This window comes from Benincasa hispida, chromosome 11 (genome assembly GCF_009727055.1).
Source record: "Benincasa hispida cultivar B227 chromosome 11, ASM972705v1, whole genome shotgun sequence".
NCBI classification, from domain to species: domain Eukaryota; kingdom Viridiplantae; phylum Streptophyta; class Magnoliopsida; order Cucurbitales; family Cucurbitaceae; genus Benincasa; species Benincasa hispida.
This window is the reverse complement of record NC_052359.1, coordinates 62,445,707-62,460,062: the sequence shown is the minus strand read 5'-3', so window position 1 is coordinate 62,460,062 and position 14,356 is coordinate 62,445,707. Positions and strand designations below refer to the sequence as shown.

Genomic DNA, 14,356 nt, shown 5'->3' with positions numbered 1-14,356 from the left:
AAAAAGTATCCTCCATTATTAATGACAGCCAAAGAAGATCAAACTTCAACACCTACCTAACTTTCTTTTAACACCAATTCATATTTCACATATAAATTTAGACTCTCATTTCTGAATCTCTAAACATTAACGGTCCTTTTGGTGTTCAAATTTGGAATCAGATCACCAATGAATTATTGTATTTGTTTCGGAGCCCAACTGAAGAAGAAGAAGAGCAATAAAATGGGTGGGCACAAAGGTCGCCAGAAATTCAGACCGCCACAAGGATACGGTGGTAGAATGGCAGGTGGTGATTTTGGTGCTGGAAATGGTAACTTGACTGTTCTGACTTATCATGATGGTGGTGTTGCTTTGGCCGCGACGTTTGGTTTTGCAGATGCTGCAGCTGCGGTGGTCGATGGTGGGGAGCACGGTGGAAGCTGTGGTGGTGGAGAGTGCGGCGGTGGTTGAGATTGTGCCGGGCGGTCGTTCATTGAAATCCTCATAGGCTTCTTTTTATTGACATATCATCTGTTGAGTATTGTATAACAAGAACAACTGTAATTATGATTACCATTAAAATATCTTTGATCGCTTGAATTATATCTATTTTTGTGTAGTTACCTAAAAAAAACTGTCTGGTGTCAATTTTTCAAAAAAAAATATTGAGTTATTAATATTTTTAACCATCTTAAAAAAAAAAATGCATGACATAGATGTAGCCTTGATTGCACCAAATTAATACATTCTCTTGATATTTAATACAAATTAAAAGCCATCATAAGTATCTTTTGGAAAAAAACAAAAAGTTAACAAGATAAATGTCGATGGATAATGAATTTATTATAGAAATATAAACTAGTGAAAGTGAGCTTAATTCAACGATACTTGACATAGTTTTTCTCTTTAAAAATCAAAGATTCGACCACCATCTCCATAGTTGTTTTATAAAAAAAAAATAGATAAAAAAAATTAGAATTTGTGAGTAAAATAATAATAAATAAAATAAAATTGACCATATAAAACTTAAACATAACGGTCTTTCAAAAAAACAAAAAAACTTAAACATAATGGAGTAGATAAAATATCCATTATTGTTCTAAAAATTAATAGTTGGATTCTCATTTCTATGTTATTGTTGAACTAAAAAAAGAAGAGGAAAAAAAAAACTTTTATGTCAAAACAAAGTACCGTTGAAACGCTGGGATAGATCATAAATTAGTCTTTGATCATATTCTCCAAGGATTTGATTTAAGATTTCATTTTAGGGGTAGTTTTTAATTAACGGTCCTTTTGAATAATTCGGGTGAATTATTTAAGATAAAAACATCTTATATTTTTTCAAGAGTGCTTTATATATAAGTTTGTTTTGTTTGCTATATATTTAAATTATTTTTTATATCAATGTTAAATTACTACAAAAGATAACTATTAAACATTATGAACTAATAATTTCAAGTGTGCATAAAAACTCTCACCTATTGAATTTTATTTTCTTAGCATATGATCAATCTAATTGGTCACTAGAGTTAGTCGTTGGAGATGATCAACGTAGTTGGTTGTCAGAGATGGTGATGTAGTAGGATTAGGATTAGGATAAGTTAGGATATTATGGTCAAATCCTTGATTGATTAAGATTAGGATTAGTTTATATGATTGATTAGAATTAGGATTAGTTTCCTTGGTTTATTAGGATTAGGATTAGTTTCTTTAATTATTTAGAATTAGGATTAGTTTGCTTTCCAATTCTCTATAAATAGAGAGATTGTCTTCTTGTATTGGCAACTTTTGATTTATAATAAATGTTTTGATTTTATTATTGGAGATTTCTCTCCTTTATCTCCTAGGCTACATCAATTTGGTATTAGAGCAACTGTCTGGATCAATGCTGACTGCCATCGGTGGAAGATCGAAAAACTCTTGGTGACCGCGATCGTAAGAGGGAGCTTCACGAGTTGTGATCATTGTTGAACAATCCACATCTATATAGGGGAAACCCTTTAAATTTTAGAAAAGAAAGAAGATATTGAGATTTTTTTTTCAAGATTTTGCTAGAATGAACTATTACCAATCAAGGAAAACGGCGAAGAAAAAATATTGCAGTTGGTATAGGCAAGAAAGTCAAATTTCCTCCCAAAAGTAGTATTGGAATTTTGATTCAAGTGATTTAGAAGAAGAATTCCAACATAATAATTTTGCTCGTGCTCGATTTTCTCAAAAAACCTATCATTAACCACATTTAAAATTTGATTATAGTGATTCTAGCGATTCCGATGAAGCTTCTAATGTAGTTTGGAACAAGATAACAAGGAGATATTATTAACAATGAGCTTGATGATCCAATCAAACTGGTTTTTCAAGAAATCGACGTTAGAATTGGGAGCTAGATGATTTAGAAAATGATTAGAGTGTGAAAGAAATTATTATCACCAACATCAAAGAACACCCATGAATCATTCCAACACAAATTTGGAGGTTGAAACATTTTCAAGAAAACAGAAATATTCAAATAAAAACATCTATCAAGAGGGCTTTCAAAAGAGAATGAATGAAATTCAAGTTCTTTTGGAAAAAAATTCAAGAAAGGCATAATTATAATCTTCAAGATTTTTCAAGAAATCATCAAGAATCACATTTAATCACTCAAGAAGATCAAGAACTCATCCAAATGAGTTGTGAAATTGCGCAAAAATGATCGAAGTAGAAGAAAAGAAAAAACAATTGAAGATGAGTTGAAAAAGAAAGATAGAAATATCGAAGAGGAGCTTGCATTTAGAAGGAAAAAAAAAACGATGGGACTAACACGAAGGTTGTTTAATTCGAACCAGATGATGAGGAACTATTAATCGATGAAATCAACGAAGAAGGTGTTGAAGAGATGAAGTCACTGCAAAGAATGTGTTTATTTGGTCAGATCAATTAATTGAGCCACATAATCAACCAAAATTACCTCCACCACAAGAGAATAGAGTAGAAATTAGCCTTGACTACAAAAAAAAAGACAATAAGAGAATCAACAACATATATGGTATGCAAAAAAATGTCCAAAATTTATCATGAATCGTTCAAGAACAATCAGGATTATAGAAAATAGGTTTGAACTTTTGTGGCATATTTAAATATGGCTATTTATCTAATTTCTCCTAGACATTGATATTTCCAATGGGCTGAGGGCCATAATCGGGTTCCATGCCAATAAGCTGGGTCATAATTGGGCTATAATTTTAAAGAACTGGGAAGCAATTGGGCTTTAATGATATTTCCCAATTTCAATGGACTAGACTGATAATAAAATTATTCTTTGAAGGCCGACGTCAATTTCTCAGCATATGGTGTATAGTGAAGAAAAAAAAGTTGGGAATTACCAAGAGAGAGGTAAAATAACGAAAAAGTTTTTCTTTTATAACTCCATAATTTTATATGAATAATATAGATCACAAATATAAATTATATAAATTATCCATATAAATAGATATGGGAATATATCTAATTTTCTTATATCGATTAATTTCTCAAAATAGAAAAAATCTTATATCCATTTTTTTGCTGATTTAAAGATAATCTTACTACCCAAATTTTAATTAAATAACATCTAAAATAATAATAATAATCATTAAAGATAATAGTATGATATTATTCACTTTGGAGGTATCTTACCTTATTTATAATAATGAAGATATTGTCTACTAATTTTAGCGACAAGATTTTTAAAGGGACAATGATTAAGTCTCTTTTCTTTTCACATTAAAAATAAAATAAAATATTTTTTAAAAAAAATTTAGTCACATGACACCTTACTATTAATTGTTGTCTAGATTGTATAAAAGATGAGCTGCATATAAGTTTTTTTTTTTTTTCATTTTAAAATGAGAAGAGGTGTAACGAATACCAAATTTTATCAATTGGAAGTAGGAAATATTATAAGCTTATATAGAAAAATGATATAAGAGTAATGAAAACCTTCCCAAAAAGCCTAGTACTAAAGTACATGCTAACGAATTGGCACTCCATATTTAGATTGAAATGTTGTATTTAATTATGCATGAGCAATATGAATTGAAGATCACCATATATACAAACGTTCTTCAATTTTTATTTTAGTGGTATATATGGGCAAATATGTTTCGTATCAAAATCGAATTGGTTATTTGAATTATAAAGTAGTATAGTTTTTATGTAAAAATAGAAATTGTAGCTTTAAATTTGATGAGACACGTGGAAAAAGATCCATAATTTAACATGAACATGCAAAGATATACAAATAATTCTCTCTCAAAATAATGGCCACAAATTTGGTCTATCCATAGTACACACCACAAATAATCTCCTGCTCTCAAATCTAAAGCACATGCTATTTTTAAAGCTAAATTGTCCTTAAGGTCAAAACTAATGGAAAATGACTTCCAACTTTAAATTTCATTTTCAATGGACCAAAGCTCTTAGCATGTTAAGGAAGCAAATGAATATCTAAACTCAAAATATAATTCAAATATCCTAACCTCAACGATATCTTGTTCGAAATAATCAAATCTAATGATATGATCTAGTTAAATATAATCTAACACTTATTAAGGGATTTAAAAGATTGTTTATATTTGTTTAATTCAACCCGATATCAAAGTACTAAATTTTTAAATAAATAAAATAGGTGAAAATAACTAGAGCAGAAATTGAAACGTGTGAAATGATTATTAGATATTACATTAAATTTGCCTTCACTATTAGTTTAAAAAGTCAGGGATCCTGCATTGATGTTTTCTCTTCAATTAATATTCATTTCCATATTAGCAAGTAATTTTTTTTTTATAATAATAAATACACACATGAAAAATATTTCAAAATACTTTTGAGAAAACAGTTTAATAATAGGCAAGGCTTTGGAACTAAAAAAAAGAGGCTTTTAATGAGCATAATTGCATAAAACATATGTCAACTACGTTAATATAATACCTATGTGGAAATTTTGATAACATTAAAGGGATTGAGATCTAAATAATTCAATGATGACCCATTTTTGACCTGTTAGACACTACTGATAAAAACAAATTAAGGGTGTGTTTATTTTAACTTTTTGAATGTTTAATTTTGAAAATAAATTATTTTTGTAAAATTAAATTGTTGGGTAATTATTCAAAGTAAATTTTGAAACATATTCTAACTGTTTTTATAATCAATCCAAACAAACCTTAAATTAAAAGTGTTAATGATAATGAGAAAATTGAATCAAGAAAGTTCAAATAATTTTAAAATCCCATGATCTTTAATTACATAAATGATTTAAAATTCTTTATTTTGAAATAAATTTAATCAAAATCATTTCATTAAAGTGACTTAGTGAAATTTTAACTATCCAGGTTGCACAAAAAATATCTTCTCGAGAATATGAGTCGAGATAATAACACATCTCAAGATTAAAATATACATATATATATATATATATATTTGAATTTCTTTATTTCTTTTTCCAAAAGAAATCAAGAGTAAGAAAAGAAAAGAAAAGAAAAAAGATTTGAAATTTTTGTTTTTGTTCTTTTTATTTTGAAGACGAGGAGGCAATGGCGTCAACCGCCTGGCCACCCCACCACTACAAATTGCCCCTCAATATCTTCCCATAATGTTTCATTTTCCTTCTTACTTCTTTGCATCTATTCTCTTGTTTTACACTGCATACAAATATGTGATGTGACTTCCATGTACCTTTTTATCTATGTCCACGTTTATCCATCGACTGTAGTTAAAATTGACGTAATTGTAATGAGATTTTATTGATCGATCCATTGTAATGAATCTCAATCCCAAACGTAATTGAATTAGTCATTTTGCAAACGTAATCTGATTACGATTGAGGTTATTTACTTTTACGGTCACATCTACCAAATCATAATAAGTGTAATCATAATAGAATTCTTATGGTCAATTGTAATCAACTTGAATTACAAATATAATTGGATTGTTTTTTATTACGTTTACTTAAAATAGTTTATTTTGCACGCATTTATTATTACTATTTACTGTTATTATTACCTCTAAGATCAAACAGTAACGATAACGATAATGATAAAATGTCAAAATTCATGATTTTTCTCTAGAACGACATAATTTCTAGACGCAATTGGATTGAGCACACTCTACTCATCAATTAATTTGCATTCTTTTTATTATAAATTTGGAAGTGGACTGCAATTGGATTGAGCATGCTCTACCCATCAATTAATTTGCATTCTTTTATTATAGATTTGGAAGTTGACCTCATGTGTCAATACGAATACATAACATAGGTAAACAACACTAAAGTAATCAAATGTGGCTCACTTCATTGTTCACTTTGGTAAACATGGTCTAAATTGTCTTCTTACCATTACTTTTAGATTATTTTCTCACATGTACCTTTATCTTTACCATTTATGGTCAATCGGAAAACATAAATATAGCAATGATAAATTTCATAATTCACGTATGGTAATATTATCCATAACGGTAAAGATAATGGATCTTATTTGATTTAGGGTCCAACATATCAGGACGAGTTCAGAATATAGATAAAAAACAATTAATCGAATAGGAGGACCACTTTTTGGATTACCGTTTGATTAGGTTTCATGATAAATATGGCCTATGTTCAATGAAGCAAATCACATTTGAGTTTACTTCTACTAATATATCTTATTCTAAATGTAACTAACGTAAATCATATGTTATATAAGGGACAATGTCTCACCAATAGTGCGAGATTTTTGAATGAAAATTAAATGTATTTGACATTTTACAAAACTAATATTAAAATCATACCCGACTTAGGCATATGAATAAAAATATAATTATAAATGAAAAGGGGAAAAAAAGAGAAGAAGGAAGAAAGGAAGGAAGAAGCAACATTTTTTCACGTTGAAACGCAGGAGAAAGATGGTGGAATACTGAGAGCCCTTTGTCGTCTTCTCCAACCTATCCTTTTCTGTTAGGCCTTCCTTTGTTTTTTTTTTTTTAATTTTCCCTCCCTTTCATTAATAAACCTTTAAATACCCTCTCTATCCTCTCCATATTTCTCCTCACAATTCACACTATATTCGACTCACTTCCTCACTCACTGAGTTCCATTAAAATAACAACTCGCTCTCCCCATTCTCTTCTCCAATGGACCCCTCTCGAGTTTTTACCAAGAATGTTAGGCGTCTCGTCGTCAAGGTGAAATTCTATCCTTTTTTTTAATGCTTTTTTATTTTGAAATATTCTATTCTAACCTTTTATTCGAAATTATAAAATTATAATATATTTGTTTTTTTTTTTAATTTTACGTATGTATTTATTTACGGACATTAATCGAAACAACACAATCCATTCATATTTTTCAAGTAGTTGCATTTTTTGTGCCTTGAATTTCTCCAGAAACAAGGCTTCAATTCAAGTTTCCATTTTTTTCACATCTTTTCCCCCCACTTTTCTCTCCAGGGTCTTATATATATAATATATAAATAACTTCAAATACTTACTTCTTCATAAAATCATACTTACTTTTGTAGTTTTCGTTTTCTTTCTCTCTCTCTTTTTTGCTTTTTAATTTTAATCCTCTACTGGGTCGCCTCGTATGTCCCGAGTCGACCCGGTATCGACTCGTTCTTTTATTGTTCTTAAATATATATATATCAATGGATTCAATTGATCCTACCAGAATTTTCATTAAAACAGTGAAGCGTCTAGTCGTTAAGGTAAAATTCATATTGTGTATTTCCCATTTTGGGAATTTCTATTTTTGGTTCTCAAATTTTATTAATTTCTAAGCTAATATTTTAGTTTTTATTAAAGGTTGGAACGGCTGTGGTTACTCGTGGAGATGGAAGGCTGGCATTGGGAAGACTTGGAGCTCTGTGTGAGCAGGTGATTCAATTCAACTTTGCTTTAATTGGGAATTTTTTTTTTTTAAGAAAATTTTGATTGCATTTTTAATTTTCTTGGGATTTTTTTTTTTCTAATGAATTGAATGGGGGAACAGCTGAAGGAGTTGAACTCTCGAGGGTATGAAGTTATTTTGGTAACATCAGGTGCTGTGGGCCTTGGTCGTCAAAGGCTCAGATACAGAAAATTGGCCAATAGCAGGTTTTTCTCTATATTCCTCCCTTTTCTATTCCTTTCTTTCTTATCACCATCTTTGCCACCTGGACCAATACTGTCCTCACACCTGTTTCTCTGTTTCATCACTTAATCGGTGAAGGATTTGTCCAATCAAAAATACTTTGGTGTCTCCCGAACAGTATAAATCTTTATGCATCCTATCAAATTATCCAATCATAATTTTTCATGTGATAATAGGATCCCATAAAAATGGGTGCATTGCATTACCGTTGTCCAACTAACTCCATCTTTCTAACTTTTCTTTAAAAAGTTACCAATCATAAATTAAGGAATCTAAACATAACTCATCTAGTTAAGTACATGTTTGGGAGTGGATTTTAAATTTTCAAAATCACTTTTGTGATGTTCAAAATATTTTAATCACTCAAAAGTTATATAATATTTTAATTTTACAGTTTTTAGTATAATTTTCAAATTATCAAAATTGATTTTAAATTATTAAAAATATGTTTCCAAGTGATTTGAAAATGTTAAAAATGATTTTAACCATTTCAGAATCGATGATGATAAGATTGGAATTTACAAGGTGCTTTTGATATATTTTTGCTCCTCCTGAAACTGTATGTTTTTGCTTGTCCAGCTTTGCTGATCTTCAGAATCCACAAGGTGATTTTGATGGAAAGGCATGTGCAGCTGTTGGGCAGAGTAGCCTCATGGCTCTTTATGATACCATGTTTAGCCAGGTATGATACAATTTTTATGATCTAAACCTTTTTATAGTAATACAAAATTCTTTAGAATTTCAACAACTTTTGGCATAAATACTCTATTTGTTACACTGTTGTTGCTAATGTTTTCTATTCAATTTTGCAGCTTGATGTGACCTCTTCCCAACTTCTAGTGACAGATTCAGTTTTTAGTGATACTGGCTTTAGACAACAGCTTTCTGAAACAGTCAACTCATTGTTAGATCTTAGGGTCATTCCCATTTTTAATGAAAATGATGCAGTTAGTACTAGGAAAACTCCATATGAGGTATATGCAACTCCATGTACACCCATCCTTTTTTTTTTCAAATAATGTTTCAGATTCTAAAATCTAAACAAAACCAACCTTTTCTTGTTCAGGATTCTTCTGGTATCTTCTGGGACAATGACAGTTTGGCAGGTCTATTAGCTTTAGAACTCAAAGCTGATCTTCTGGTGTTACTTAGTGATGTTGAAGGCTTGTATAGTGGCCCTCCAAGTGACCCAAATTCAAAGCTAATCCAGACTTTTGTTAAAGAGAAACATTTAGGGAAAATAACATTTGGGGACAAATCAAGAGTTGGAAGAGGTGGTATGACTGCTAAAGTAAATGCTGCTGTTTATGCTTCTTGTGCTGGCATTCCTGTTGTCATTACCAGGTTTTTAATCCAATCCCATCTTCTCAATTCACCATTAATGTCCTCAAGCCTCTCCTTGATTTATCAATCTACGTCTGATCTGAATTCTTGTGCAGTGGTTTTGCCACTGATAACATAATAAAAGTACTCCAAGGTGAGATGAAAGGAACTCTCTTTCACAAAGATGCCCATTTGTGGACTTTAGTTAAAGAGGTTTCTGCAAGAGAGATGGCGGTTTCAGCACGAGAAAGTTCAAGGCAGCTTCAGGTAGTGAAAGGAATAAATTTGTTACATATAGCACTTCTGGTTTCTTATTTTTCTCATATGAGTTTGGACTCATGTTTTGTTATTTCTCTTTAGGCCCTCAAATCTGAAGATAGGAAAAAGATATTGCTGGATGTAGCTGATGCCCTTGAAGATAATGAAAATATGATTATGGCTGAGAATAATGCTGACATTAAAGCTGCAGAGGAGGCTGGATATGAGAAACCTCTGATATCTCGTTTGGCTCTAAAGCCTGGAAAAGTATTGATTGTTCATCCATGGCTTTAATATCTTTGATATCTTTCTCATATGAAAATAATACTTATCAGAATGATTTTTGTTTTACAGATTAAGCTTCTTGCAAACTCTATTCGTAAACTTGCAGACATGGAAGAACCAATTGGTCGCATTTTAAAAAGAAGCGAAGTAGCAACTCTACTTGAAACTTGTTTATTTTTCTCTGTTTACTTCTATATTTGAATTCATGATGCTCCTTCATTATGGTAAATGATATCTCTGCCATTCCATTCAGCTTGCGAGCGATCTTGTTTTAGAAAATGTTTCATGCTCTTTGGGTGTCCTCCTCATTGTTTTCGAGTCTCGGCCCGATGCTCTAGTTCAGGTAATGATGAATATCTAATGCTTTCTCTTTTGTGATTGAAGATCCTTCAGTTCAATCTTTCTTCTTGTTGTTATAAGTACAACAATTGAAGCACATTGTGATTAGTTTTATATTGCTCGACAGATAGCAGCATTGGCAATACGAAGTGGAAATGGTCTACTTCTTAAAGGAGGCAAAGAAGCCAGACGATCAAATGCAGCTCTGCATAAGGTTCATTTTCTCCTGTTCATTAGCTTATTTCAATGTCCCTTCCTGTTGACATCGGTTTCTACTTCCGTTAGGTCATCACTTCTGCCATCCCCGATACCGTTGGCGAAAAACTTATTGGACTTGTAACATCAAGAGAAGAGATTCCTGATCTGCTCAAGGTGAGGAGACGAAAGAAGTTGTTTATACTTAATGTTGCTTGTTAGCACTGAATGAATATTGATGGAATGTTTGTCCTTTCCTATAACAACTTGATGGCACAGCTTGATGATGTGATAGACCTTGTGATTCCAAGAGGAAGTAACAAACTTGTGTCTCAGATTAAAGAATCCACAAAGATTCCTGTTCTTGGCCATTCTGGTGAGACATTAATGGCAGCAACATGCCATATAATCTTCAAACCAGATCTTCCACAGCTGAAGTTTTTCTCTAACTTTTCTCTGCACAGATGGGATCTGTCATGTTTATGTTGACAAATCGGCTGATATGGAGATGGCGAAGCGGATAGTGTCCGATTCGAAAGTAGATTATCCAGCAGCCTGCAATGCAATGGTTTGTTTGTTTCAAAGCGCTATCTATAGTCAGCAAAATGTTTCATCTTCTTGACTATAATTTGCATTCCCTTTATGTTTTTTCAGGAAACACTTTTGGTGCATAAGGATTTGGCAAGTAATGGAGGACTTATTAAACTCGTTACCGAACTGCGGAAGGAAGGTATAGATGAACCATTTCTTCTTTAACATATCTCGTATCAATTGCTCAAAGTCTTGGTAATTAGCTCTTGGCCATGAAACTTTTGTCTCTCAACTCAAATGGTTTCTAATGCAGGTGTGACTCTATATGGAGGAAAACGAGCTAGTGAATTGCTTAAGATCAAAGAGGCAAGTTCATTCCACCATGAGTATAATTCACTGACCTGCACCGTTGAAATTGTGGATGATGTTTTTGCTGCCATTGACCATATACATCAACATGGAAGGTAACAAAACTTTCCACATTTTAGCTTTGTTTCTTTTCGTAAGGAAGTACCGAACTGAACTACACTCTTATCTTGGCAGCTCACATACCGACTGTATCATCACTGAAGATCAGGAAGTTGCAGAAATTTTCTTGAATCAAGTCGACAGGTATGGTTACAGTTGCAACTTGCATCTATCTTTTCTAATACTCTTAACTTGTTCAAGAGGAGGTTAGAGTTTTAAGGATGCCTCATGTTTCCTGTTAAAAACACATGTAATCCTCATCCATAAACTTTTCACACTGTTTCTCAATCTGACTTGTTCTATGCAACAGTGCTGCTGTATTCCACAATGCCAGTACACGATTCTGCGATGGAGCTCGGTTTGGACTTGGTGCAGAGGTAAGCCATTCCCTGGAAAACCAAGATCAAATCTTTATTCCTTTCTGACTTGTGGGTGTAATGGTGGAACAGGTGGGAATAAGTACTAGTAGGATTCATGCTCGAGGCCCAGTAGGAGTTGAAGGACTGTTGACAACAAGATGGTAAAATGACTTCTACATATATTGTTAATAGAAAGATGGTTTTGCTAAGTTTAAAGTTCATTTTGGTGATGATGTTTTGTGCTCTATGAAATGTAGGATTTTAAGGGGAAGTGGGCAAATAGTGAACGGTGATAAAGGAGTGGCCTACATCCACAAGGATCTGACCCTGAAAAATTGATGGAGCCACAATGCTCTTAAAGATTTACTTCTTTTACCAGCCATGTTATCTTATTTTCCAGTAGCTTGCCAACATTTATTTTTGTCAGTCATTTGCTTTTAATAAGTTTTATTCCAATCTAGAGAATTAAGCTAAGATTTCAACATTAGAGAGTCCATGTCACAAGCTCTTTTGCTTTACTAAATGTTTATGTACTAAACATGATCAAATAATAAAAATTTCAGTGTTGGAGGATATATCAAATTGATCATCTCATGGCTCACCTCCATTAATCCCTATCAAGTTTCACTTGTTTCAAGAGCAATCTAACTATTAAAGCATACATAATCGAAGAATTATTAAAACATATAATATCAACCAAAGGTAGAAGATTCGAATCTAAAGCTCACAAAGCCTATAGGATAACTGTTTTAAATAGAAGGAGCTATCCTTTTTAAAGGATTATGTACTTTTTATCTAGTACTCAAAATCGTAGGCAAACCCTCCCTACGTAACATTAAAATATAAACCCTGAATAATGCTGCAATAAAAGTCATAACCCTTGTCTAAAAAATTCAGTGCTGGTTATTTATTCCTCAATAAAATTCTTCAAGTTCTTCAGCCATATCGAGTACTCTCGGCTATCTTTGTTGATCATGTACTGGTGCAAGAAATTTGTTGTGCTGGGTTTAATCCCACGAATCTCAAGATATTTGTGGAAAGCTTTCTGCAAGTTCTCGTCCAAATCTCTGCAAACGATTAAGGAGAAATTTTTAATTCAGTGAACAAATTTTCTCAAGAGATTAAACAAACAAGGATCAAAGACCAGGTAGACTAACTGGAATGCAGGTCCATCATATCCAAGCAGGTCCTCAGAACTATCTGGTTTCCTAATTGACAAATTATCTATAGATATTTCATCAGGGTAGGCGGTAACACCAAATTCAAGACATACTCCGCCATCCTTGGAAATACTCAGGACCAGGGGAAGGCTGGATTCTTGGCGAGTCTGCTCATCATCCTCGCCAGCTTCATCCTCTTCTTCCCCTTCAGCTGTAACATCAGGAATCTCAACTTCAACTTTGATAGTTTCATCCTCGTACTTTCTAGTGAGTGTAATGGTTCTTTCCCCAGGATTGTCTTGGATTTCAAAAGGAAACTCTTCTGGGATTTCATCTACCTGTGCAATACATGAGCACCCATCATTACAAACTAATATTCAAAGAGCACCTATCCTGAAAAATGTTTTAGACATCAGGTATGTACTTCATGGGGTCGTCATAACTCGCAGAGGCCAACTATTCATCAGATCTTAAAACTAACTCATAAAATTACCAATCATAGAGGATAAGGATGGCTTGGAATTTAAAGGGAGTTTGAACTTGGATTTATGGGTGCACAAGCACATTCTTCAGGACCAATTTCGATAAGGAAACTTATAAGCAAATGGCTGTAAAGGGCCGTAAACCAAAGAAAACACAAATTTCAATCAATGCGTCGGAAAGTTCTAAAATCGTTTCATCGAGTAATGTAGAAAAAAATACATAGATATCAATCTCACGCACAAAGGAAAACAACAGAAAGGAAAATTGACATCGGTTCATAAGCAACTGAGAGAGAACTCACGTAGTTCTCAAGATCTTCCTCGGCGCATTTAATCTCAGACTGAAGAACCCGAATAAGACTAACGTCAGCGCTGTCTCTGGCTGGCGCAGCCGAATAAGATCGAAGAAATGAGAGAAAGAAACCCGGGTTAAATTCTTTGCTGAAATTGTGCTTCCCAGTAGTGATAGCCGCAGAAATGGCATGGTGGAAGCTTCTCGGAGCTGCAACAGAGCGGAGGGCGAGGGGCAACACCGACGAGGAAGCCCGGCGGAGAATAGAACTCAAAGCCATTTTTGAATTCCGCTTCGTAAGGGAGACGACTTTTTTTGCAGGGACGGTAGGGTTTTGCGAGATCGAAAGGGTTTTACATTCGTATATAAATATTCTTTTTCCTCTCCAAAAATGCCTTCTTCCTCGTGTTAATGGGCCAATCCAAATAACCAAGTAATGGGCTCTTGGTCCACAATTATCCGGCCCAAAGCTTGTTGCTACAAATTACAATTATACTTTTATTCTTAGCCAAAAGTACCCATTTTTGGCCTTCCTTGGACCTTATTCCTAAGGGGTT

At 32.9% G+C, this 14,356-nt stretch overlaps 2 protein-coding genes across 3 annotated transcripts; one reads left to right on the top strand and one right to left on the bottom strand.

Moving 5' to 3' along the window:
• The first annotated feature begins 7,002 nt into the window (after positions 1-7,002).
• LOC120091604 (delta-1-pyrroline-5-carboxylate synthase-like) lies at positions 7,003-12,440 on the top strand. 2 transcript variants are annotated; one of them, XM_039049707.1, is made up of 20 exons: positions 7,003-7,161; positions 7,780-7,851; positions 7,967-8,070; positions 8,687-8,789; positions 8,920-9,081; positions 9,174-9,451; positions 9,547-9,697; positions 9,791-9,955; positions 10,043-10,120; positions 10,227-10,316; positions 10,440-10,526; positions 10,598-10,684; positions 10,787-10,883; positions 10,972-11,075; positions 11,162-11,237; positions 11,352-11,502; positions 11,582-11,650; positions 11,817-11,883; positions 11,956-12,026; positions 12,123-12,440. In XM_039049707.1, exons 1-20 carry the CDS (start codon positions 7,111-7,113, stop codon positions 12,202-12,204), a joined length of 2,145 nt encoding a protein of 714 aa, XP_038905635.1. In that variant the 5' UTR covers positions 7,003-7,110; the 3' UTR covers positions 12,205-12,440. The 2 variants fall into 2 exon arrangements, with proteins under 2 accessions (XP_038905635.1, XP_038905634.1); XM_039049706.1 differs by lacking the exon at positions 7,003-7,161 and adding an exon at positions 7,343-7,682.
• Positions 12,441-12,539: 99 nt separating this feature from the next.
• On the bottom strand, positions 12,540-14,153 carry LOC120091605 (uncharacterized protein At2g39795, mitochondrial-like). Its single transcript, XM_039049709.1, has 3 exons — positions 13,810-14,153; positions 13,023-13,363; positions 12,540-12,932 (listed from the first exon to the last, which is right to left on the bottom strand). The coding sequence occupies exons 1-3, from the start codon at positions 14,077-14,079 to the stop codon at positions 12,773-12,775; spliced, it is 771 nt and encodes a 256-aa protein (XP_038905637.1). The 5' UTR covers positions 14,080-14,153; the 3' UTR covers positions 12,540-12,772.
• Positions 14,154-14,356: the final 203 nt, after the last annotated feature.